The sequence below is a fragment of the Triticum aestivum genome, chromosome 4A, assembly GCF_018294505.1.
Source record: "Triticum aestivum cultivar Chinese Spring chromosome 4A, IWGSC CS RefSeq v2.1, whole genome shotgun sequence".
Taxonomy (NCBI): domain Eukaryota; kingdom Viridiplantae; phylum Streptophyta; class Magnoliopsida; order Poales; family Poaceae; genus Triticum; species Triticum aestivum.
In genome coordinates, this window is record NC_057803.1 from 751,632,618 (window position 1) to 751,659,029 (window position 26,412).

The 26,412-nt window shown below is 45.4% G+C and overlaps 4 protein-coding genes across 6 annotated transcripts; 3 read left to right on the forward strand and 1 right to left on the reverse strand.

The window, feature by feature from the left end:
• The first annotated feature begins 6,447 nt into the window (after positions 1–6,447).
• LOC123088643 (uncharacterized protein At4g28440) lies at positions 6,448–11,915 on the forward strand. Its single transcript, XM_044510849.1, has 2 exons — positions 6,448–6,828; positions 11,436–11,915. Exons 1-2 carry the CDS (start codon positions 6,552–6,554, stop codon positions 11,645–11,647), a joined length of 489 nt encoding a protein of 162 aa, XP_044366784.1. The 5' UTR covers positions 6,448–6,551; the 3' UTR covers positions 11,648–11,915.
• A 402-nt stretch (positions 11,916–12,317) lies between these two features.
• On the reverse strand, positions 12,318–14,898 carry LOC123088645 (GDSL esterase/lipase At5g45950). Its single transcript, XM_044510851.1, has 5 exons — positions 14,203–14,898; positions 13,981–14,111; positions 13,391–13,624; positions 12,882–13,134; positions 12,318–12,791 (listed from the first exon to the last, which is right to left on the reverse strand). The coding sequence occupies exons 1-5, from the start codon at positions 14,753–14,755 to the stop codon at positions 12,604–12,606; spliced, it is 1,359 nt and encodes a 452-aa protein (XP_044366786.1). The 5' UTR covers positions 14,756–14,898; the 3' UTR covers positions 12,318–12,603.
• A 1,914-nt stretch (positions 14,899–16,812) lies between these two features.
• LOC123088644 (homogentisate 1,2-dioxygenase) lies at positions 16,813–19,901 on the forward strand. The gene is made up of 8 exons (XM_044510850.1): positions 16,813–17,261; positions 17,364–17,609; positions 17,801–17,880; positions 18,194–18,361; positions 18,462–18,637; positions 18,823–18,892; positions 19,006–19,160; positions 19,246–19,901. The coding sequence occupies exons 1-8, from the start codon at positions 17,047–17,049 to the stop codon at positions 19,573–19,575; spliced, it is 1,440 nt and encodes a 479-aa protein (XP_044366785.1). The 5' UTR covers positions 16,813–17,046; the 3' UTR covers positions 19,576–19,901.
• An 846-nt stretch (positions 19,902–20,747) lies between these two features.
• Positions 20,748–26,412, forward strand: LOC123088646 (cycloartenol Synthase). Of its 3 annotated transcripts, none has more exons than XM_044510853.1 (19): positions 20,748–20,985; positions 21,139–21,386; positions 21,491–21,676; positions 21,833–21,922; positions 22,088–22,285; positions 22,544–22,628; positions 22,757–22,923; positions 23,121–23,309; positions 23,409–23,522; positions 23,636–23,755; positions 23,841–23,963; positions 24,106–24,204; positions 24,307–24,363; positions 24,497–24,543; positions 24,617–24,760; positions 25,000–25,177; positions 25,445–25,525; positions 25,759–25,842; positions 26,031–26,412. In XM_044510853.1, exons 2-19 carry the CDS (start codon positions 21,189–21,191, stop codon positions 26,142–26,144), a joined length of 2,274 nt encoding a protein of 757 aa, XP_044366788.1. In that variant the 5' UTR covers positions 20,748–20,985; positions 21,139–21,188; the 3' UTR covers positions 26,145–26,412. The 3 variants fall into 3 exon arrangements, with proteins under 3 accessions (XP_044366788.1, XP_044366789.1, XP_044366790.1); XM_044510854.1 differs by having other exon boundaries at positions 23,409–23,516; XM_044510855.1 differs by lacking the exon at positions 26,031–26,412 and having other exon boundaries at positions 25,679–25,804.

Below are 26,412 nucleotides of genomic sequence, written 5' to 3' on the forward strand. Positions count from 1 at the left end.
GTTTCCTTTTATGACTATGTTGCTACTGCCAACTAATATATTTCTAATAATAGGTGACATGCAGGTTATTTCCAAATAGAAATTCATACACGTTTGTTAGTTAATGATTTGCATTTTACTCGTCACACCAAATAACTATTTGCATTTTACTCGCAGCACCAGATTTGGACGTAATTTCTTTTCTATAAGGGTGTTTTTTAGCGGGGTAAAGGGGATTCTATTACTTGAGGCAACAAATTAGCCAACACCAGTTTTACAATGTCATTCAAGCCCGAACCCAGCCATACCTCAGTACTATGAGGGTGTGTTTGTAAGGACTTGTGATACGTACTAGGAAAATTGCCCGTGCGTTGCAACGGACATACAACTACTAATGTTACTCCCTTCGGTCATTTTTAGTCTGCATACAAGTTCTGTCCAAAGTCAAAGTATCTATACTTTCACCAAACTTGTAGAGAAAAGTATCAACATTCACAATGCCAAATCAATATTGTTGGATTCTTTATGAAATATAGTTTCATAGTATACATATTTGGTATTGTAGATGTTGATATTTTTTAATATAAATTTGGTCAAACTTTACAAAGTTTGACTTGACAAAAATCTAATACGCGGAGTAAAAAGGACCGGAGGGTAAACAAACAAAGGCATGTAAGGTAAGCAAACAAAGGCATGCGAATTGTTAAAATTTCTTGGATTTTGTAAAGCAAAATTGAAGTGCATTGGTAAACCTCTTGGATTTAGTTATTAATGCCAAAGTGTCTTAGACTTAAAACTGCATCTCCCAGGGATATTAAACCTCATGGCCAAAATTTCATTGCAAGGCATTAACATTGCTCAGTGGATTATCAAATGTAACCTACCCCATAATATCTAGAGCTTGCCTTGTTGATTGTAACAGTACTGACCCCATAATATCTTCTTTGTGTTTTTAAATTACAATCTGAAAAAATATTTTAAACTGGTATCTCAACAAAATCACTTGACTTCAGAAGAAACAAGTAAAAAAAATAAAGGAGTCTAATATATGCATATTAGTTTGAATCAGTACTACTGAACTTGAGAAATGAAAGGGAAAGGTTATCTTAGAAGTATGAGCCACCAAATTACATATTGTTCAACTATTTGCATACTGATAAGGGATAAGATGCTTCACATTTCTCGTTTTCTCCCTCCCTTTCTATGCTTAGCAACAATTAGTCAGTAGGAGATGGACTTGTTCAGGATGGAAAGTCTTTCTACTCTGGAAGAAAATAGTGCATGATTCGATGAGCGAATTTAATGTTATATCCATCACATACTTTCCTTTTTTCGACCTACGAAACAAATAAGAGGAACTACAAGCCTCGTCGCCCCGAAAACTAGAGCTTTTCTGCTCTACACCCTACAGTGGACAACAGAAATACAGAGGAACAACAATGCTTGTTATTTTCATGTCAGTGTTGCTTCAGGGATTATAATACTACTGAGGGAAGAAATATCAAACAAACTGTGCCAGGAAATAAATTAGATAAAGTTTACGCGGTAGAGTGTGCACATTCTTCAATAGCTAGGACATAAATTTTTGCATCCAATGAGGTAGGCTTGTTGAGAAATTACAGGTAAAAGGGTCCCTTACTCCTTTATCAGTGCAATAACCTAGTATTAGATTTTTTTAGAACGAAGGCTCTAGAGGAGCCCGGCTTTGAATTAACAAAGCCAACAACCGACCAGGAATAGTAATACAAGCGCGAAACCAACACAAGAAAACAGAAAAACGACAGGTACAAAGACGCTGGACAGCAGCTCACAAGCCACACACACACCAAGCTAAATAAGATTGAACATGGAGACACGCAGCTCGGAGATGTGTAGGTCCTCAATCGCGTACGGGTCACCAAGGAAGTAGGAGAATGACAGCACAGGAGTAGCACTTCCGACGGCGAGGAGGGGCACGCCGTCGCCAAATCGCCAACGGCCCCGACATGCCATGACCTCCCAGCTCCACTGTCAAAGAAAGCCCCTGCCTCCTCGATCGAAGGCGCCGAACCGTTGACAGTGTCGCAGTTCACCCTAGAACCTGGGAGGAAGGACACCGGCAGGCTGCATCTGGAGAAGGAACCGAGCGCACCCGACAAGCCACGGGGTGCTCACCTGGAGCAGAGCACCACCAAATCCACGGACTGGACATGAATGAGAAAGAGATGCCGGAACGGGCGGAGAAGAGCAGTAGCGGCCAGCTACTCCGCCGCTGTGCACCCACCACATCGCCGGGCAAGCCTAATGCCCACCTAGTTCCCAAAGACGGCGCCTTCAGGAAGGAACGCGACGCCAAGGGTGGCGCCGCCGCCCAACAGAGTTGTGGTTTTCACCCGGGAGACTAGAGGGGAAGGGGACGGCGGATCTGACCTGAACGGCGCCTCCAAGGAGGGGAGCGGCGCCCTCGAGCGTCGCCGCTGCCAAGATCGGCGAGGCCGGCCTGGGATTTCTCCCGGTCTTCGAATCCCCGCCACCCTTACCCCAACGGCGCGAGACCCGGTGGCCCGCAGAGGAGCAGGCCGGATCTGGCCGGGGAGGAGCTCGCCAAACAGGGAAGCAGGGGCGGCCAGATCTGGCTGCCGATCTGCCACTGCACCACGCCACCCGTCCTCCGGGACACCCGCCGTCCACACGGCCAGGTTCGCCGGCCCACCGCCCCCGCCACCCTGCCACGAGTATTAGATAGAACCCTATATTTCAGTTGTAACCAAAATTATACCAACAAATCTACCCAGTAGATCTTGACCTCGAAATTATATCAATAATATCTTGGATTTGAGAAAATAAAAGCATATATGAAGTTATTGTTGATGACGCTACTACTCAAACATCCAAACAATAATTTAGTCAGATTCAGCCTACCCTACATGATTAGCTGTAGCCTTATACTGAACAAGACTAATTTTATGGAGAAGACATGACCAAATCATCCAGTCTGTCCCTGCCATGTTTACTCACGGCCGGAAGATTATGCAGGCGTTCTTGACGGTGTGAATTTCGTAGAGACATCAAAACCGGGCTCCTATGGCGACCTCCGAGAGACCGATGGGCAGTTAGCGGAGGACCAACTATAAACTCCAAAGTGTGGAAATAGATGATGGAATTTGTAGAATCTAAGTGTGGAAACAAGTACATTAGAATCTGTAGTGTAGTTCGCACCCAAACACAAAAATCCAGATGATAAAGAATGGAGAAGATCACTCCGTTCTCAAAAGAAAAAGAAAAAGGAAAACACTCCATAGGTCGGGGTGTTGTTCGATTTCAACATTTGTAGTCTATGAGGCCAATGTTACAGCTCTGATTATGTTGGAAGACTATATATGCGTTGCAGGCGTCACAGATTTTCCAAATAAGGCTGAGTATGATGAAAGAGCTGAGTGAAGTAGCCATTGTCGGTTGTGTTGTAGAGTTCCAGGTTTCTTCAAACGGTGTTACGCATTGTATTTATGCTCATCATGTCTACATGAGGAAGATCAAATATCTTTAAACTGGTTCTACAGAAATAAGTGTGAAACCTTTTGAATTAATAGTACGTAACATTTCTTTAAAATTACACAAACACTTCTTTACACTGCATAAACATTTTGAAAGACACGCTTCAACTTTTTCAATATATCTATTTATTTTCAAATACACGATGAACATTTTATGGAATGATATGACTCATTTTTTAAACTATGTTAACATTTTTTTAACATTGTATAATTTTTAGAAAATGTACACGTGTATATTTTTGAAACAACTAAACATTCCTTTGCAATGTCAAGAGACAGTTTTTTAAGTTAGGCAAAAAAAAAAATACATTGTATAAACGTTCTTGAAAAGAATGCCACAAACATGTATTTGTGAAATGCGTGAATTTTTTTAAATGGCATGAACATTTTCTTAATGCTAACAACACTTTTTCAAATTTGGGCAAAAAAATTCATTGGCATGAACATATTTTTAATGTTATCTACATTTTTTTACACTTCAAAACATTTTTTTAAATGTATGATGAACATTTAAGGAAAAATTTAATTAATTTTTCAAATATATGTATTTAGAATATTCCACCATATAAACAAATTTAAAAAAATAAAAAGAAAAGAAAAACGAACCAAGCTAGTAATCGTTCGAACTAGCAACTCGAACGCATGCTGTCATCCAGCTGCTCTCTCCTGTCTCAGTGCTTTGAGACAGAAGACGACTCCCCTAATGCGTTGAAATTGATGATGATACTTGTCAGACTTAGAGACGGGTCTAACCTGAAGAGAGATAAGACTCTGTCTCATATAATTTTTTCCCTGGGTAGGGGGGCAAGTGCCCCCCTAGTAGTTCTTCTGTGTACGAGATATTGATTCTAACATATGTAATCGCTAATTCTCCCTATCACTGCTCGTACGATTCTAATTCTAATTATAGTGGCGGTTGGGCTCTAGCAAAATTACAATATATACACACACGGAATCGATGAAGCCGCTACGCACGCAGCCCACTCGGAGGATGATCTATCCTCACCAGATCAGTATCGTGACTTGACGCGAGAGTGTTGGTCCCAACGTATGATGAAGCGTGCAGGAGCGTGCGCTCCCGGGAGCACCAACGGATTTCCCGTAATGCGAGAGTGGCGTTTTGGCACATGGGAGCGCGCGCTCCTGGTTTCTAAAATGTGTTTTAAACATATTTTGAAATGTCAAAAAAATTCAAACAAAAACTTAGCGCATACATCTCGATATTGTACATGCTCACAAAGTCGTTTCGCGAAAAACCGACAACTTATGTTTTCACAAGACATCATTTTATCTTTTTTACACAAGTCACAAAAAATATCAGTTTTCTCCAAAACTTGACGTGCACACATTTAATATCGAGATGTATGCGTCAAATTTTTGTTTGAAATATTTTTACGCTTCAAAAAAAAATCACGTGCAGGAGCGTGCGCTCCCGGGAGCACCAACGAATTTCCCCATGTAATGCTCAAGTTAGTAGCAATCTTGGTTTAGCGCACGTATTCAGGCAGGACAACAAAAGAAAGAAAGGAGAAATACTAAATTCTAAGAGAAGCAAGACATCATCGAGTTCAACATCGTCACGAGATAATCGATTTCAATGCATTCATGAGACCACCAAAGATAACCACTTGACATTAAGTTTATTACTAGAAGTGCAAACATTAGAGAGCAAGTACTAAGTGCAGGATATGAAGTACAAGAGGAAAACTCGCTAAAGAGGCTGTGTTCACAAAAGGAGAGGGAGATCACGCGGTAGTTTACATGGTGCATCACAGGAGCCGGTGGCATGACGTATCACTTGGTACTCGCCAAAGTTAGAAGAATAGGTGACCGGTGACGTCCATCAACGATCAACACCATGGCCTCGGTGTGAAAGTAACTGGTTCAAACACCTAATGCTATTGTGCGTGAGACCCTCTTTTTATGGCGTGCAACCTCTTCTCCAGATGATTGCTTATGTCCTCATAGTTATGTGCCACCACTTTAATATTCATAAGGGTCTCATGGTTATGCGCCACCACTTTAATATTCCTAAGGCTCTCGTTTGTCGATTTATCCGCGGCATGGTAGGAGGAAGCCATGTGCTATCACATTATGAAGCTGATCTGAGAATGCGCTCATGTATCTCACATCATAGAAGTAACCCTTGGCAAGCTTGTTTACAATGTAAAAATGACTCAAAGAGCCTGAGTCTCAAATGCCCCTCCCGGTCCAATCATATCCAACCCGATAACACAGAACACACTATCAATTTCGCATTGTTGAAACTCAAAACCTTTTTAAAAATACAGGAACTATTTTTAATTTTGTGAACATTTTTTGAATTTGTGATCAACTTTTGATTTTTTTAGCCAGGAGCGCACCAAGTGGTACGCCCAACCGCCGCCACACATTGCATGCTGGGCGCTCCCTGCGGATTTTGGTTTTCTTATATTCCTGTACATGCTTTTGGGATTTAGATATTTTTTGTTTTTTTGGCTTTTTTATTTTGGCCTACTTTTTCTTATGTTTTGGAAAATATTTGGTTCCAAAAGAGAAAAAATAAATATATGTACTTCCACGAGAAGCACATATTTGCTTCCATGAGCTATGCTTCTCAAAAAATGGCGGAAAAGGTGAAAAACCACAATCATCCTTCCGAACTCCCGGTTTTTCCTATTCATTTTGTTGTTGCCGTTTTTTTGGTATTTTTTTAGTTTTTCTTAAAAGAGTTCGGTAAAACCTATTAACATGGAGGCGTAGTCCAGTCCACTAGGCGGTTGCTTGCTTTTCCATCGTTTGTTTTGTTGAGGAGGCCCAGTTCAGTCCACTAGGCACAGACACTTGAACCTGGGCCTGCCAGGCCCATATACGACCCGTCTGTCCATTCGCCTCCTGCTCCGCTCATTTATACAGGAGCCATTGCTCAAAAAAATAAAAAAATTTATACAGGAGCCGAACCATCTCCATCCCATTCGCCTCCGAGTAACCGCCAGCCCCCACCGCCGGAATCCCCCTCCCCCTCCGCGCTCGCTCTCTAGGGTTTAGGGTTCCGGCGAGATGTCGACGGCGAAGCCCCGCCCCGCCGCCAACCGCGCCGCACCCTCCCCCTCACCCGCGCAGGCCGCTGCCGCCGCGAAGCCCACCGTGGTGCTGCGCAAGCCCGTCTTCACCACCATCGACAAGCTGCTGCCGCAGACGCACGGCCACAACCTCACCGCGCGCGTCCTCTCCGCCCGCGCCGTCCTCGACAAGCCCGCCGCCCGCACCCGCGTCGCCGAGTGCCTCGTCGGGGACCCCACCGCCACCGTCCTCTTCACCGCCCGCAACGCCCAGAGTAAGCAATCCCCTTTTCCTCGCCCGTATCATCCGCGCCGTTTCGCCTCGCTTTGCTTGCCCCATGTGTGGATGCAAAATGTACCTTGCCTCTGTCCCTTAGCTTGGTGCACGGGCGGACGGATGGATTCGCCTCGCGCTGTTTGCCTAGATTATTATTTAACTGCTTGCTTGCTTCTCCTCATGCCATCTGTAGATGATTTGTGTGTAGATCTGCTTGCTGTTGTGGCTTCTGTCCTGTTGGACGGAGCAGCTTCATCTTCCTGCGGTTGCTGCATCGTTGTTTAAGTTGTTATTATACACGCTTGTTGATCCGTCAGACTGTTTGGGGACAGAAATTTGCTTGCAGTTGCTTACCATGGGAGCAGTCATTGTTTGGTTTTCTCTTTCACTGATGTTGGTAGCGATGTACCGGGTCCTGCCTGCATTGTGGGGAGAAAGCTCCTTTGGCGACCTTGACTGTGTGAATTTCGTAGAGACATCAAAACCGGGCTCCTGTCCTGTAGATGATTTGTGTGTAGATCTACCTGCTGTTGTGGCTTCTGTCCTGTTGGATGGAGCAGTTTCATCTTCCTGCGCTTGCTGCATTGTTGTTTATGTTGTTACCTGCTTGCTGACCCATCTGACACTTTAGGGACAGAAAATTGCTTGCAGTTACTTACCATGGGTGCAGAAATCATTTCGTTTTCTGATTCACTGTGTTGGTAGCGATGTACTGGGTCCTGCATTCGGGGAGAAAGCTTTCAAACCGGCTTGTATGTACATGTTGATTTTCAAGGGACATGTAGCCTAGTTACAATTTGCTGCTTACAATACATGCTTGTTTATTCATCGACTGCTCGTGAATCGGTTGCAGTTACCATGTGTGATTCTTTTTGGGTCCTGCATTGCAGTACAAGGCTCTAAATTTGTCTTGTATGTACATGAAGATTTTCAAGGGACATGTAGCTTATGTTGTTGTTTAAGCTGTGTGCTCATTTATTCAGAATCAGTTCTGGTAGCCATCTTTTGATTTTCTGGTAGACTAGTATTGGTACGAAAGCATATGTTTCCCTGTGGAATATGGGCTAGCCTGCATCAAGGAAATTATCTGTAAAATTGACTGACTCGTGCACTTTTTGAAGGTCCATGGACAAAATTGCAAGTTAGAGCGTAAAACTGGAGCGTAAAACTGGATGTATGCTTAACTGGAGTAAAACTCACATCTGGGGGACATGCTGCATTGTTGGTTATGTTGTTTACATGCTTTTTGATCCATTGACTGTTTGAGGACAGACAATTGCTTGCAGTTGCTTACCATGGGTGCAGTCATTTTTTGATTTTCTGTTACACTAATGTTGGTAGTGATGTCTCATGTCCTGCATTGGGGGAGAAACCTCTGAAATCAACTTTTGTGTAGATGATGATTTCAAGGGACATGTAGCCTAGCTACATTGTTGCTTTTATTATCAGTTGCAGTTACCATGCTATCATCACTTGATTTTATGTTGCACTAATGTTGCTATTTATGTGTTGGGTCCTGTATTGGGGGAGAAATCTTTGAAATTGCCTGCGTATACATGATTTCAAGGGGCATTTAGCATATAAACTGTTGTTAACAGTGCATGCTTCTTTATTCTTAAACTGTTGGGGATTCAGTTGTAGTTACCATCTATGTTTTTAAGGCGGTAAGGCGAGGCGAGGCGCTGGGGGGGCGCCTCACTGCCTAAGCGCTGAGGCATAAGGCGAGGCGACGCCTTAGAGACTTGTAAGCAACAGAATTAAGTAGAATTTGGTAGGCATTAAGCAACTAGGCATACAGCCATACACACCTTGCAACTGATTGTTGTAGAGCCCCCATCCTCTTTGCACTTGCTTTTCTCCCCAACAGAATTCTGCATCAACATGAAGTCATGAACAAATATGTTAGAATAATGTATCACTTACCAGTGCACATTCCACAAAAAATAGAAATAAAAGTGAGGCAGCGAACAAGAGTGGAAAGAAAGATAGCAAGTATGAGTGCAACTGCAATCTGCAATGCATGGCATATTACATAACCATTAACCAATTCAAATGACACAAGTCCAGTAGTCCACATAAGACAAACAGAATAATAGATAATTCCAGCATAGCAAAAGGGATAAAGGTGGCCAGCTCAGCTCTCTCATGTCTCTCCACTCTCAAAGTCTCAATCAAAAGTCATCATCATCAAACTCATTGGCATTGGTGTTGTCTTCACCATCTTGGTCAACATTAGTTGGCTCTTGATCGTCATTGCTCACATCATCATCATCCTCAACGTAGTCTGAATCCTCCCCCTCCGCATTGGGCATACTGTTGCTCTTGCTTGTTGTTGCTGTACTGCAGAGGAGGAGGAGCTGCTGGACAGGAGGATGAGGAGGAGCTGCTGGACAGGAGGAAGAGGAGGAGCTGCTGGAGAGGAGGAACCGTTGGAGAGGAGGGGGAGGAGCTGCTGGAGAGGAGGAGGAACCAGATCTGCTGGAGAGGAGCCACTGAAGAGAAGGAGGGGGAGGAGTGTGTGGATTGGGGGCTGTTTCTCTCTCTCTCTTTCTCCCCTCTTACCTGTTGGCGCCAACATGATTCCAGTTTCCCGCCAAAACTCTGTTTCCCGCCTAAAACAGCTCCCCTGCCTGCCTGGCAAGCTAAGGCGTCCAAAATGGACTAAGGCAACGCCTCGGACGCCTAGGCAGACGCCTCGGACGCCTTATAGCTTAAGGCGGACGCCTTAGACACCCACCTAAGGCGAGGTGGACGCCTTGCCCTCGCAGGGCGCCCTGACGCCTAAGCGTCGCCTAGGCGACGCCTTAGGGACGCCTTGAAAACAGAGGTTACCATTGGTGTAATCGTTAGCATTTGATTTTCTGTTATACTAATGTTGGTGAGAATGCATTGTTTTGCCTGTGCAATATGGGTTAGCCTGCATTAGGGAAAATATCTCAGAAATTGACTTGCTTATGTATGATTAAAGTTGCAAGTTAGAACATAAAAGTTGCTTGTATGCTTAACTGAAGTAAAACTCAGCATTTGTGATGGGTAACCAATGGGGGTACACAAAGCCACTTGCTTGCAATTGCTATGGGTCTTAGCAGCATTCTATTTTCTGTTCCATTCTTATGAAAATGTGCTACTGCCACATGTTCAGGATGAGTGTATCATGCATGCTTTACTTGTTCATGTGATATGTGTCTATATGGGTTGATATACCAAATCAAGCTGGGTTTGTCCGCCCTGTTGAAGCATCCGTAAAATTGCTGTATAGGCTGTAGAGGGACTTGTATGGGGCAAATTTGTTCTTATTCCGAGTTAGATTGCCATTTACGCATATCATCATTAAGGCTTGTTGAAATGAAACTGTGGATGCTGAAAGCACCTTATGCATATATCCTGTTAATAGAGGATGCCCATAAGGTGATCATTGGAACCCGCTGGTTGATGCACAATTTACGCTTTCACTTACTGATATAGAAACTGTACTACATAATCTGTTTTCCCTATGTATAGTGACTGATGCTGATTTCTAACTAATTAAAGTCAGTTTTGTTCATCACATGCTAACGGAATATTTATCTTAGTTTAGTTTAGTTTTAGTTTGATAGATAACATCTTGTACAGTTAATTGCTTGCAGTTGCTTACCATGAGTGCTGTCATTGTTTGATTTCCTGTTACACTAAAGTTGGCAGTGATGTCTCGGGCCCTGCATTGGGGGATAAATTTTTGAAATCGGCTTGTGTATACATGATGATTTCAGGAGCCTACCTACATTCTTGCTTGCATTATATATGCTTCTATATTCTTCAACTGTCACGGAATCAGTTACAGTTACCATGGTATCATTGGGTCCTGCATTTGGGGAGAAATCTTTGAAATTGCCTTTCTAAACATGATTTCAAGCGGCATTTAGCGTGTTTTGTTGTTAACACTGCACGCTTATTTATTCATGAAATGTTGGGTCTCTATTACAGTTACCATTGGCGTAATCATTGTCATTCGATTTTCTTGTATTCTAATGTTGGTCAGAATGCATAGGTTTCTCTGTCGAATATGGGTTGGCATGCATCAGGAAAAATACCTGATAAACTGACTTGCTTGTGTATGATTTGAAGGGACATGCACAAAATTCTAATTTCTTAGTACATAAAATGTGCGCGCATGCTTAACTGAAGTAAAACTCACTCTATTATGGGTAACCAGGGTGGGACATGAATGGCACAACCCCACTTGCTTGCAATTACCATATGGGCCATAGCAGCATTATATTGTCTGTTACATCTGTCTTATCATGCTTTATGTGTTGATATGCCAAATACAGATAGATTGTCTGCCCTGTTGAAACATCTGTAAAATTGTTGTACATGCTGTAGATGGACATGCATGGGGCAAATTTCTTCTTGCTCCGAGTTAGATTGCCTTTTATACACATCATCAAGGCTTTTTTAATGACTGTTGCTGATTTCTAATAAGTAACGAAAGTCAGTTTAGTTGATCGCATTCCAATGGTCTATTTATCTGATTTTGAACGGATAACATTTTGTGTACATTTATGCGCTGTGCGTACAAGTCGCAGCACATGGCTCATCTAATAAGTGCCATTTCCCTGTCAACAGTTGAGATGCTGAAGCCAGGCAACACGGTGATCTTCCGCAACGCCAGGATCGACATGTTCAAGGACACGATGAGGCTGGCGGTGGACAAGTGGGGCCTGATCGAGGTGGTGGAGGAGCCCGCCGACTTCAAGGTGAACGAGGACAACAACATGTCGGAGATCGAGTACGAGCTCGTGAACGCGCCGCCGAAGAAGCAGGAGCGCAAGAAGTGAGCGTCGGACCGGGACGGCTCTCTCTGGCTGTGGACATAGATTTTGGGAGGCAGTGGGTAGCAGTAGTAGGTTCGCTTCATTATCCTGGAAAAGGCTTCAGCAGGAAGGAAGGCCTGGTCTCTTTGGGTTTATGGATGGATCGTGTTCTGTGTCGGTGGTGGCGTCGTGTAACTGGCCAGCCTATTAAACTTTTGTTGGTATGGAGTTTTGGATGCTGTTCTGATGGCAATATTTCTGGGATTATCAAGTGACGTGCTCTTCTGAATCATGAGTACTAGTGTTAATCTGTCAACTATTGTCATCTACTCCTTCCGTCCGAAAATACTTGTCATCAAAATGGATAAAAAGGGATGTATCTAGAATCAAAATACATCTAGATACATCTTCTTTTATCCATTTTGATGACAAGTATTTCCAGACAGAGGGAGTATCTATCTATGGCTCTGCAGGTTGTTTAGTTAGAAGATGAATCAGCCATGAATCCTGATACTTGTCTGATGCCATATCATACGGTTTCTCATGGTTGCCTACTTGTTGTGTCAATTATTATCATTTCCACAACATTGACCTGATTAACATTTGTGATTTCATAGCAGGATCGTATTCTACACTGCTGGCTCCCTTGTCCGTGCATTGACCTCTACTCCATGGGGAACAGCGGCAAGAACCCTGGTAAGGAATTGACCTGCCATTAATTTGTTCATTCATGCTATTGTTCCAGCCTAGTTATTCTGTGTCTTTTTCTTCAGTTGCAAAGTTTACAGTAACACATCTTCACTCTAGTCTTACAACTCAACTAAACTGCAGTACAGTTAGATATAGCACATGACACTTGAAGTACAGTTGAATATCATGACACTGATGTAAAAGAATGAAAGAAAGAAAGCAGAAATTGTCCCAGTAGTGGCCTTTACACTTTAGCTTGCTACGCAAAGGATCCTCTTGAACTCGGGTCTCTAGCTGTAGATTCCGGCAATGGAGTCCAGCATCAGGCTTGTGATAAGCTGGTTCGTTGTCTCTGTCGGATGGACAGCATCCCAGTACAAGTACTTGCTCGGGTCTGGGCATGTCCTTCGCCCTCTGCATGTCTGGCCGACCTCGATCATCCCTGATCCGCAGCACCCTCTCGACACCTCCGTCAGCCCTACATTTCATCCATTCATTCATTCCACAAAACAGCACATCTTCTACAGCACATCTTGGCAATATTCAGAAGAGATGTGAAACACGCTACCGTAGTTCTGAGGGTTGTCTGTTGCTGCCCGTATGATTGTGTAGGTGTCTATGTAGGCGCTCCTCATTCGGGGCTGGTAGTTGACGAAATTCGACAGCTGAATCAGCCTCGAGTTGAAGGAGGCTGCCAACTGGTTTAGATCGCTGTCGCATCCATCTGGATCCCTTCCAAGCAATGTTCTCGCGATTGGCAGACAGCCGATCGGGGGTAGCCCGACGAACATGAACCTTCTCGCTCCAAGCATCCTCATCACCTGCATTATAATACGTCCAGCATTGATCACAGAGCATCCAAGATTTATATGTGCTGGATCGATGCTAGCTACTCCCTCCGTTCCTACATATAAGTCTTTGTAGAGATTTCACTATGAACTACATACGGATGTATGTAGGTGCATTTTAAGTGTGGATTCATTCATTTTGCTTCGTATATAGTCCACCTAGTGCAATCTCACAAAGACTTACATTTAGGAACGGAGGGAGTAGTTCTGATCCAAAGTCCATGCGTACCTGGGTATAATTGCCAAGGCGTGCTATCAGGTGGTTCTCGTACCGCAGCATGGCGATAGGGCCAGCTGATCGGTTCGACGCGATGTAGTTTAGGAGCATGTCATTTGTGCCAGCGCTTATGATGAAGGTAGCCCTGTTGACAATCCGTTCTGCTCTTCTTGTTCCAAGCAGTGCTCGGATCAGTAGCTTGTAGCGCCAGAAGTGCCACAATTGTCTCCGGAATGGCAACGCGCTCTGCAAGTAAGAACCTTAGCTAATAGCTACCACAGCACAATTCATGAATGAGTATCTAAATTTCATTTAGATTTCTTCAACAGCATCACTTTTTTTGTCCTACAGGGAATTTTTATCTGCCAGTGAGCAACAAGTACTGAACCTTTTTTGGGTCCTGTTTAGGTCAACCTTGTTGCATGACCAGTCATGCCTACTCTATGAGTTTATCTCTATTAGGAGGCAGGTTTGTTTTTCATGTGAATGAACTACACATATGATCTTTGTACTTTACCAATTCACTAACATTTCTTCAAATAGATTACATTTTCATGCAGTGATATGACTGAAAATATTAACAGATGATGCTGATGACGTACTAATGTGGTGGCAGTGCTATCGTCGTATCCAGAGCCCGCCGACGCGAAGCTCACCCCCTTCCGGAGCTGCCCCAGCTTGAGCGTCGGGTCAAGGAAGCCCGGGATGGTCCTCATTATACCGAGCTTGTCCGCTGCACAAACACCGCGACTCTGCCAAGTCAGGTATCCTGGCTGAAACAGCAGCAGCAAAAGGAGACAGAGGAAGAAATGTGAGACCGTTACCCAGCATATCGGTGGCCAGCCGGCCGTTGGAGAAGCGGCCGGTGGGCCTGCGGCCGTAGAAGTTGACGCCGTAGGGCGGGAAGTTGGCCTTGGCCGTGGTGCGCAGGCGGTTGTTGTTGCCAGGGTCCACCGTTGAGTCCCCGAACACGAGGAGCGTGGTGCAGACCGCGGAGCGGTTGCCGCCCCTGGGTGGCATGGGTGCTCCCACGTCGGGGTCCTGAATTGGTGGCACGAGCTGTATTGGCGGCATGATCTGCTGTGGCGGCGGTGACGGAGGGTCCTGCTGCTGCTGCGGCGGCGACTGAGATGGAGGGTCCTGCTTCGGCGGTGGTGGCGGTGGTGATGATGGAGGGTCCTGCTTCCGGGGAACCGGTGGGGCTCGTCCGTGCGATGGCCGGTGTCGCCGCGGAGGCGATGGTGGTGCGTGCTGTGGTGGTGTGGGCGGTGGCGCGGATGCCTTTGCTGGTGGCGCTGGTGCTGTTGCTGCGCAATGCAGTTCCCCGGCGGCGAGCAGCAGCGCCAGCAGTAGGACGGCCAGCGGGAAGCCCCTCATGACTTTGGTTGAGGGTAGCAGAGTGTGAGGCAGCAGTTAGTTTTGAGGTGTGGAGGATGCAAAATCGTGTGTATATGTGGGAGAAGAGGTGGTGAGAAGAGTGCGGGGGCAGGCAGCAGCAAGGTTGGGTTGGGGTTGGGATTGGGATGTGACGGGATGATGCAAATGCAGTGGAAGGAAGCAATGCAATGCAAAGGTGGCCTGGTGCCTGGTAGGTGGGTGCTTGTTGTATCTGGGCTGGGTTCACTTTGTGTGAGCAGCAGCTTTGGACTAACTGGGAGGGAGGATTGTTTCTAGGTGTTTGCGGAGCAGGGCAGAGCTGGTCAGGGCATTGCAGTTTGGTGGTTTGTTTTCAGCACATGCAGCAGAGGGTCTGCCGACACATACTGCTACCTACATATTCATCAGGACTGACAGTGTGCATATTTTTTTTTGAAGGTCACAGGGTGCATATTTTTAACAGCAGAGCAGACAGTCTGTAACAGGTAAAAACGCATGCTCCGGTTTGTTACAAGTTGACGCACCATTTTTTTATGAATATATTCTGGCTTTTTTTTACCAAAAGATGAGTGCGCCTTAAAAAAACCGGACAAGGCTTCGGTTCTGGTTTTTTCCGGTTGGGCTGCCGATTTGGTCCGGTGTTTTGAACTATGGCTGAAACTGATGAGGATGGTGATGCGGAGTACCGCGAATCTGTGATGAACACTGTTCCTTTCTGGATCAATGCATGGAGCTTTTTTTTCTTTTTTTGCGGGTCAATGGATTTTAAAATAAATGTATTATCTTTAGTAACTAATTTTTTTTGCGGGTCAATGGATTTTAAAATAAATGTATTATCTTTAGTAACTAAAGTTAGTATAAAATCGAGACTTATTTTGAGACGAAGATTATGAGACTAGTACTCATACGCCCGGTCGGCGCCATTGTCCGGTTGCAAAAATTTGACCTAGACGGCGCCTCAAATGGCCCTCAAACACCCAGACTGACCGGCACCCCTCATATCCAGCCCAAATATGGAGAGGATATGGGCGCCCTGGCACGCCCACCACATCGTACCATGTGGCCTTTTCCGACCCCACATATGTTCGTCCCCATCTGCTCACCGGAGCAAACACTAGCCACTTCACTCCAGTCCCCTCCGTCACCAGAGCTCACCTCTGGCGGTTTTCGGCCTTCTTCGGCATGGCAGGCAACGGATTGGACTTCGAACAATCTGGATCCGTCGACTGGGGTGTCACCCCGTGCAGGTTGGACAAGGCAATGGCAGTCTGCATTGCACTCCGTCGCTCCTGGGAGGACATCAGCCGCCCGACGGACGGATCTGTCCACCCTGACTCCATAGTGTCGGCTCAACGGGTGCTCGGGTCCTCTGGGGCTGGATCCTCGCGGTCCTGGCAATCAGAACCCCTCTCCTTCCCCGTCACCTGTCTGGCAGACTATGAGTCCCACCGGGAACTGGTGGCCCGCGGTGGGAAGGAGAGGATAAGGGCCGTTGAGGCCCGTATCGTGGCGGAAATGGCAAGGCGGAGGCGGCTGATGCGGCCGCAGAGGAGGAAGCCATCCACACCCGCATTGTGAAGAAACGACAGCGGAGGAACACGAGCGCCCTTGCCCGAGAGCAGAATCGGGCAGTCCGTGCCATGACCGGACTGCCGTCGAAGGAGGATAAGGCGGACAGCTTCGGCGACGAGCAGATCCGGCTCGATCTGTACTGCGTCTTCGACCGGCACTTTCATGAGAAGGGAAAGGGAAGGGCAGCCGTGGATGAACTCCCTCATAGCCAAAACATGCCAAATTTTGGTAGTATGATGGCATGTTTAGTTAGTAGTGATGGATTAGCCGGAGAATGTTTGTGCATCGATGGTAGTTGCGTATGGATTTGAGATAGTACGAGAGATTACTCCCTCTGTAAACTAATATATGTGAACTAATAAAAAAAAGTGTTTAGATCGCTAGTTTAAGAGTACATTACTTAAGGGGTGCCCGGTCAATGTCCGCGGGTGTTGGAGGGCCGGATTTACCAAGTCGTGTGTAATAATAAAGCATTTTGGGATGAGATGGGAGGCTACGGCGCCGCGGAGTCGGCAGCACCGTGAGTAGTAGTGCTTGGCTGCTTGCTATTGGGATTTGGGAGAGAGTTTTCAACTCAGACACTTGCTCCATCCTGTCCATTGGCACGGCACGCTAGGCGACGGCCACCACCACCAGAGAGAGGCTCCTCACTCCCACACGCCTCGCCTGCTTGCCACTCGCTCCTCGCCGGACACTCGCTTGCCACCACAGCAGACACCATGTCCGCCGACCCGACAAACCAGCCGGAGCCGGAGCAGAAGGGCGACGGGTACGCGTACCTGTCGGGGCTGGGCAACAGCTTCGCGTCGGAGGCCGTCCCGGGGGCGCTCCCGGCCGACGGCCACAACAGCCCGCTGCTCTGCCCGCTGGGGCTCTACGCCGAGCAGCTCTCCGGCACCCCCTTCACCACCCCGCGCCACCGCAACCTACGAACGTACCTACTACTGCCTTCTTCCTCCTTTCTTTCTTCCAGTGGAGGCTGAATCAAGATCCGCTCTTTCTTTCTTTCTTTCTTTCCGATTTGATTTGGCTGCAGGTGGATGTACCGGATCAAGCCGTCGGTGACCCACGACCCCTTCCACCCGCGGGACCCGCCCAACCCGCGCCTCCTCGCCGACTTCCACGACCCGCGCGCCGCCCTCGCCACCCCCACCCAGCTCCGATGGCGCCCCGCCGACCTGCCGCCGCCCGATGGCCCGCCGGAGCTCGACTTCATCGACGGCCTCTACACCGTCTGCGGCGCCGGCAGCTCCTTCCTCCGCCACGGATTCGCAGTCCACATGTAGAGTACCTACTCTGCTCCTCTGCTTCTTTCTACTGTAGCTTATTAATTGCTCAACTGAACTGAACCATCCTTCAGACTGTTCAGCTCGCCACTCCACTCCACAGTTCATTCTGTTCACCAGCTCGAAATTTCAGACCAAAATTGATTGGCTGATTGACCCTGTTAATGCTCATGCCCTGTTGTTCCAGGTATGCCGCCAACAAGTCCATGGACGGGTGCGCCTTCTGCAACGCCGACGGCGACTTCCTCATCGTGCCCCAGCAAGGGAGTGAGTCCTCTAGGCTTCAACCCACCAAATTCAGACATAACGCTGTCTTTGTCTAGCTACCAACCTGTTGTTGCTCTGTTCATCCTTGATTGGAACTGTCTCAGATATTCAGCCACACTACCACTAGAGTTATCATCACAGCTTTCTGTTGTTACCCAAAATTCTGTCCTTTTCAGTGTCCCAGCCTTCTGTCGTTATGTGCAATTGATTGATAGCATACTTAAAAAAGGACTAAAAATTCCTGTTCAGTTATGCTTACATTGATGGGAATGTCCATCCTCATCACCTTCTACGGTTTTGGTGTCAAGCCCAGAGTTGTTGATCACAACCGAGTGCGGAAAGATGCTGGTGCCGCCCGGCGAGATCGTCGTCATTCCCCAGGGCTTCCGCTTCGCCGTCGACTTGCCTGACGGCCCTTCGCGCGGCTACGTTTCCGAGATCTTCGGCGCCCATTTCCAGCTCCCTGATCTTGGCCCAATTGGTAATATACTCGTGCCTCCGCCTTCTGTATTCTACTGCAAGACTGAATTGGCATTCTGTGCTGTTATAAGGTACCTAGCTGATGGGTGGTTGGTGTGCAGGTGCTAATGGCTTGGCTTCGGCAAGGGATTTCCTCTCCCCCACGGCATGGTTCGAGCAAGCACACCGCCCTGGGTATGTCATAGTGCAGAAGTATGGTGGCGAGCTTTTCACCGCCACACAGGATTTCTCGCCGTTTAATGTGGTCGCCTGGCATGGAAATTATGTCCCTTACAAGGTAACAAACCCATTCCAGCAGTGTGGACGCCTCGATCTATCGAGTCCCTTTTTAACTGTTAAAACGTGTCTTTTTCTTGTTTAAATAAGTGATTAGGAATTTTATAAGTGGTCATATGTGGAATGATTTTCTTTGGCCCTACAGCTTGCCGTGTGTGCCTAACTTGAATTTTGTTTTCCTTTCAGTACGATCTGAGCAAGTTCTGTCCGTTTAACACTGTCCTGTTTGATCACGCTGATCCGTCAGTGAACACAGGTGACTGCTTCTTCTGACTGAGATGATAATACAGTTGGGGGGAGCATTTGAGCTGCTTCTTGTGTTATGTGTCTGATAACCGTGTGCATATGAATTGTTCCTCACATTTTCAGTGCTGACTGCTCCAACTGACAAGCCTGGCGTGGCACTGCTTGATTTCGTGATATTCCCGCCTCGGTGGCTGGTGGCCGAGAACACGTTCCGCCCTCCGTACTACCATCGCAACTGCATGAGCGAGTTCATGGGGCTGATCTATGGCGTATACGAGGTAATAAATCTCTAGTCTCGGTATAAACTGAACTGAACCCGTTATCTGTTTCCTGAATGCCTGAACTGAGCTTTGCAACACACAGGCAAAAGCAGACGGCTTCCTGCCGGGAGGCGCGAGCCTGCACAGCTGCATGACACCCCACGGGCCGGACACCAAGACGTACGAGGCGACCATCAGCAAGCTCGGCGGGCCGGAAGCCAACACACCGACGAGGCTGAGCGGCACGCTGGCCTTCATGTTTGAGTCGGCTCTGATCCCGCGCGTGTGCCGCTGGGCGCTCGAGTCACCCTCCCGGGACCTCGACTACTACCAGTGCTGGATCGGGCTCAAATCGCACTTCTCGCATGGCAAAGATGGCGGTTATGATGGACCGGCGACAACCGGCGGTGACGACAAGGATGGCGAGAAGTAGCTCTGTTTCCACAGGTAGGAAATGAAATGAAATGAAATTCCTAGGCCATGTATATGTATGTATACTACTAGTTGTTACCTGTGTAAAGGGAGAAAACAAACAGTAATCAATCCAGTAGGGATAAATAAGCAGAATGTGCAGCATGCATGTACAATCACCATCCAACATGCCAATGTGTATACCTAATAATATCATTATAGCAAGCAAAAGCATGTACATTTATGGTGATGAGCAGTCGTTTTTCTTTTCTGGTTAGCAGCGTATTTATTGGCTGATTGTACCCTGGCCACTTTTGTTGAATAAAGCTCCCCTGGTTAATTCTGTAAGGAAGAGGATGCTACTATAACTGTATTGAAAGAGGATCCTAGTTAATTCCTGAATAATGTGGCTGCACCTTCAGTCCTCTGCTTGTGGTGTTGTATTGAAATCAGTAGTCCAAACCTGGAGATGCATTTGATTCCAACCTGTAGCTAAGGCTGTGAGTATAATGTGATTGTTTCATGGAGCAGCTAGCTTCTAGCTAGTACTGAAGATTGTGCATATGAGGTAGGTAGGGAGGGAGGGAGGGTCCTCTGAATTCTTGGCAACTTGCTCTGCATTTTTTGCTAGGTCGACCAATCGATCGATGTTTTAGTCTCTGTATGTAATTAATGCTCGAGTACGTATTGCCTTCTTTGAATTCCCGTTTGTAACTCTGAACTATGGTGGTTTATTGTTTGTATCTACTGTAACAGACGATGCTATCATGATCAATTGTTAAAGCATACTATATTCTTTCAGACTTGGTGAATGCAGTTTAGCTGCTCTGTTGGTCTTCCATGATCAATTCCTAGTAGTCAGCACTGATGCTGATATTGCTACAATTTGTTCACGTTGAGAAAGAACATTATTAACGAATCGTAAGGCGAAAGGGGGCGACAAACTCCACAGCGAAATCGGCCAAACACATCGTCGGAAGCGCACACGATTTGTTTCAGAGTGCACCTACACAATTCACACTATTTCGTTTCATCGAATTTTCACAAACCATTTGAGCAAACGAGATGGGTGATGCGCCGCACTCACACGGCACGCACCGAGAATCGCATGACGGTCGAGCATGCATAAGCCATTTCCCCCTGGTTTTCAGCTGCCAAGCAAGCTCCATCGCGATCGAGCACGCAAAAGGAAGGGACTCATCGCTTCCATGTGATTTGCCCCCGCCCCATTTCCCGGAGATATAAACACATTCGGCCCACTCTTCATGCATCATCCATGCTGCTGCTCTGACCGACCGACCGAATGCGCAACATTCTACTCATCACCCTGCTCCCTTCATTCGGCGTTGGTACGGTGGGTGATGCGCGCGCTCTTCTATCGATTCCCTTCCGCCGTGATCGTTCCTTCTAACAAGTGCGATTCAAATATTCTGTAAGTGCTGTGATGCTCTCTTATTTATGTGAGTACTTCTTCAACGTTTACATGACATCTTTCCCATTACAAAAAAAAAACATTATACTCCTTTGCGGTTACGGATATTCTTTCCAATGTATCTGACCACTTAAATCCTCCTTCTGCCATCAGATTGGTCAGTGGCAGAAGAACAGATTGTGTTTGTGCTGTAAATTATATATATGTGGAAGCTCAAGATCGCCGAGGGCGGCCCGTGGCTCTCGAGCGGCAACAATCACGTCGGAAGAGAAACATGGGAGTTTGACCAAAACGATGCCGGATCAAGCGAAGAGCGGGATGCGGTCGACGCTGCACGGGCCGAATTCCAGAAGAACAGGTTCAGGACAAGGCACAGCTCCGATGTTTTGGCTCGCATGCAGGTAACTAAAATGCACTGATATGTATGCACCTTTGCGGTCTCTGATGATATTTGAAGCTTTTTATTATAAGAAACTGAGTACATGCTCTGTTTTTCGTTCTGCAGCTAGCAAAGAAGAATAACTTCAGCCTTGATCAGCAGAAACCAAATGATGAAGCTACTGTCGACATCAATGTAGCTACGGTATCAGAGGCACTGAGAAGGGCACTCGGATACTTCTCCGCCATACAAGCGCATGATGGGCACTGGCCAGGAGATTTTCCGGGGCCACTCTTTACCACAGCAACCATGGTAATTAAGATACATCATAATTAAAATTTCTGTTTAATTGTTTGGGTCATCACCATCAAGTTAGTTATAGCCAACATTTAGATGCTCATGCACACTGTATTCTCATATTCTTGCACTTCCACATGACATTCTTATGCTTATTCCTTCCTGCTGCAGATCATAGTTTTGTATGTCACCGAGTCATTAGGTACTACGCTGTCATCGGAGCATCGCAAGGAGATCTGTCGTTACTTGTACAACCGTCAGGTAATTAAGCTGCACATTTTCCAGGAAACTAGTCATGGATAACTAGGAAGTTCTGTTTTCCACAATATATATTTTGACTGAAACTGTTTCTCTGGATGTCTTCAAAAAATTTTAGAAGAAAAATATATCATCAAAAATAGACTGACCCAATTTTTGTATCATCAGAATATAGATGGAGGCTGGGGACTACACGCAGAAGGCGAAAGCTCCATGCTCAGCTCAGCTCTCAACTACACTGCTCTAAGACTACTTGGTGAGGGCGCTGATGATGGACCGGATATGTCCATGCCGAAAGCTCGGAAATGGATACATGACCATGGTGGTGCAACAATGATACCAATCTTGGGAAAAGTGTGGCTCTCGGTAACAATCATCACCCTTGTGCCGGCCCCAACTTTTTATTTTCAGCAAGTGATTCACAAGTTAGCTTGATTCGCCAAACATTTCACCGCTTCTTGTTAATATACTCGGAGTAAAAATTATGTTCTTGTTAACAAGCAAGTCTAAAACTGCATGCTTTCAGTTATGCAGAATTCTTCAACAAGAGTAAAAATTTGACGAAACTATTTATGTCGATCGACCCAAAGCGCATCTGAACTGTGTGCATGCCTGATGCTGCAGGTACTTGGGGTTTTTGAATGGTCAGGTGTAAACCCTATGCCCCCAGAATTGTTCCTTCTGCCATCCTTCGTTCCTATTCAACCAGGTACGCAGAGTTCTTCGCCGGCGCGTTAAGTGTTCAACCATGTCACGACAGTTAATTACTTGGTAGGTCTGAACCACATTAGGAAGAGCTTATTTTATGAGAACAATCATGTTGTTTCTCAAGTGCAGGACGGTTGTGGAGTCACTTCAGAATGGCTTTCATCCCCATGTCCTATTTATATGGCAAGAAGTTTGTTGGCCCAATAACAAAACTGGTTTTGTCATTAAGAGAAGAGCTGCATATTCACCCCTACAAAAAGATTAACTGGAAGCAAGCGCGCAAATTATGCGCAAAGGTGAGTCCACTAAACTATATAGTTTTACCGCTTGTTCGGCAAATATTCCACGTGATTTTACACTTAGATTTAATTTCGTATGTAGAGTTCTGATCTGTCACAATTACCATTTGTCCTCGCAACTAGAATCAACTGTCAGTGAATTTCTTGTTCAATTTTAAAGGATCGGTGACAACAGATTATGAATTCAAATGCAGGAAGATGCCTATCATCCACATACCTGGCTCCAAGAATGCTTGTCTGACTGCCTTTACAGTTTCGGTGAACCGTTTCTGGCATGTTGGCCGGTTTCCTACATGAGACGAAGAGCTCTACGACAAATTGCCGATTTCCTGAAATACGAAGATGATATTTCACGGTATATCTGCATCGGCGCCGCGCAAAAGGTAAGGCTTACGGAGGTCTTCACAAAATAATTCAGTGCTGGGTTTTCAGTGAGCTGTAAATGAACATCATTTCCTGACAGAGAATAAACATTATTACAGGCATTATCCATGTTATGCTGTTGGTCTGAGGATCCCAATTCAGATGCATTCAAGCGCCACTTGGCTAGAGTCGCTGATTTCCTATGGCTCAGTGAAGATGGCATGAAAGTGCGGGTAAATTTTAATAACTCTTGTTTATGTAATATAGTCCATTTATGTATCCCAGTCAAACTGAAATTTGTGCACAAACTAACTGATATTACACGACTTCATTGTTCGTTCGAAAGGTATGTGCGGGCCAATCATGGGATGTTGCTTTTGCCGTACAAGCGATATTAGCGTCTAATGTTGCAGAGGAATTTGGAACTACTCTCAGGAAAGCACATCATTTCATAAAAGCATCCCAGGTAATATATTTTTACCAGAACTGAATCTTGTTACTTATATTTATCTTGACTTAATCCCTAATCCTACTACCTTAATTTTGTTAAGATTGTGGACAATCCTTCAGGTGACTTCGCCAGAAAGTACCGTCACATCTCTAAAGGAGGATGGGCCTTCCAGGTTGCAGACCAGGGCTGGCAGGTTTCAGATTGCACAGCAGAAGCTCTCAAGGTGCGATACCAAATTAACTAAAGATGCAAAAGAAAGTGAACAAAACTAAAATGGAAACATGCCTTTCATTTTGCTACTACAAAGTAATGCATTTCATTTTGTTTCAGCCTTTCAGGCTTTTGTAATTCTTCTTCTGTTTCAGGCTCTGTTACTGCTCTCGAAGTTTCCGTCAGATATCGTGGGTGATCAGATGGAAACATGCCGCTTCCATGATGCGGTGAACGTATTACTATCTTTACAGGTGTGTAACCACATGTTGTACTTCAGCAGTTCCGCTACAAATGTACACCAATGCCAAGCACCGCGCAGAGTAAAAATGATTTGACACTTAGGTTGTATGCAGAATCCTAATGGTGGCTATGGAACTTGGGAGCTAGCTCGTACATATCCATGGATGGAGGCAAGTGTTCTGGAAACACTTGCGCTGTGCGCTATTTTTATTTGGAATTTAGGCATCTCAATTTAACATGGGTAATGAGATCCCGCAAAAAAAAACATGGGTAATGAGACTTCTAACGTTTTCCCCTTTTCAGAATTTAAACATGACAGAGATATATGCGGACATCATGGTGGAGCATCAGTAAGATATGTACAACCTTTCTTAGCAATAGCTCTTGCATGTGACTCGATATTAAGATGCACACATATCGCAGGTACGTCGAGTGTACCTCATCGGTCATCCAAGCATTGGCCCTGTTTCGGCAAAAGTACCCCGGGCATCGGGAAGATGAAATAGAACAGTGCATCAGGAGAGCGACAGAATTCATTGAGAAGTTGCAGAATGAAGACGGTTCATGGTCAGTATACTATCAACAGTGTTATAGTGTTTATATTAACATGGAGAAGGTGACACATTGCTGCTGCTTGGGTTGCCCTTTAAGTTTTCACATTACACTGACCAAATATTGATAATTATAGCTGATGAAACTAGAAAGAAATTAATTAAACAAATGGCACATATTGAACTTTTGGCAAAATGTTGCAACTTCTCTTGATGGAGAAATTGATAATCAATGATCAATAAGTTGTTTTGCAGGTTTGGATCATGGGGTATTTGCTTCACATATGGCACATGGTTTGCTATAGAGGGCCTATCAGCAGTTGGACAGTGTTACAATAACAGCACCTACATTCGGAAGGGTTGCCAGTTTCTATTATCAAAGCAGCTAAGGAATGGTGGATGGGGTGAGAGCCATCTTTCATCCACAACCAAGGTAAACGCTGTCGAATGGCTTCTTATGTTGATGAACAGAAAGTGCTCACTTCTTTGAGAAAATCAAGCATCCTGACAAAGAAAATATTCTTTATTCTTCTTTTTATCTTTTTTTGAGGGGTTATTCTTTCTTACCCGCAAAAAAAAAAAGAGAGGGGTTATTCTTTCTTCATTTTTTTCTTCAATATAAGTTGAAACAAGATACTGGCAAAAAAGTCTGCACTTTCTACGGTAACTGACCACAGATGTCATCTCAAAATCTAAACAGGCATACACCAACCTAGACGGGGAGAAATCACACATAGTCAACACCGCATGGGCGATGTTGGCGCTTATGAAAGCTGGACAGGTGATCACTTCTCTTTCTCTCTCCAAAGGTTTCACACGGTCAAATTCCAAAAGACTAGTATTATGGTAAAGCGCAGTATGGTTAATGCACCTTTGGCCCCAGAATAGTTGAACCGATCTATAGTATAACTTCTGATCTTGGAAAAAATTATAGGAGAACTTCAAGGTGCAGGTTCTAATTCAGTTGAACTACGAAGTAGTATCGAATTAATCCCAGCTTTTCTTCGACTTCAGGCCGAAAGAGATCCGTCTCCTTTGCACGAAGCTGCAAGACTTATCATGAGCATGCAGCTTGGCAATGGTGACTTCCCACAGGAGGTAACTGCTACAATTAATGTTTTTTTCTTTCAAAAATGAGGATTACCCCCGGCCTCTCCATCGAGTTTGCTACAATTAATGTACCATGGCGTTACACGATTTAAACCGAAATCTTGAATTCTTGTTTTCTTAATAATTCTATAGTAAAAATGATTGGAGCTGACTCAATCTTGTATATTATCATGTAGGAAATGATTGGAAGTTTCTTGAAAAATGGTCCCTTGTGTTATATGGCTTATCGCAACATATTCCCCATATGGGCCCTTGGAGAGTATCATAGATTAGTACTTTGCTCTGGCTAAACTAGTACCTTCTGGTATGAAGGAATTAAATGTCGCTCCTCTGCTGGCAATGCTGAAAGAGCGATGTCTTGATTTACATGTCTTGAAGAAAGAAACAAGAAGATAGTCGTGTAATTATAGGTGGTGTGCATATCTGAAGTTCATACATAATAGTATAAGACTATGTTGTAATCGATTCATTAATTTGTTGTATGGTTTCTGCCAATTGTACAAGATTCCTCGAAAGTTTTTGTACATTCCTTGTAATAAAGATGTTATCTGCAACACA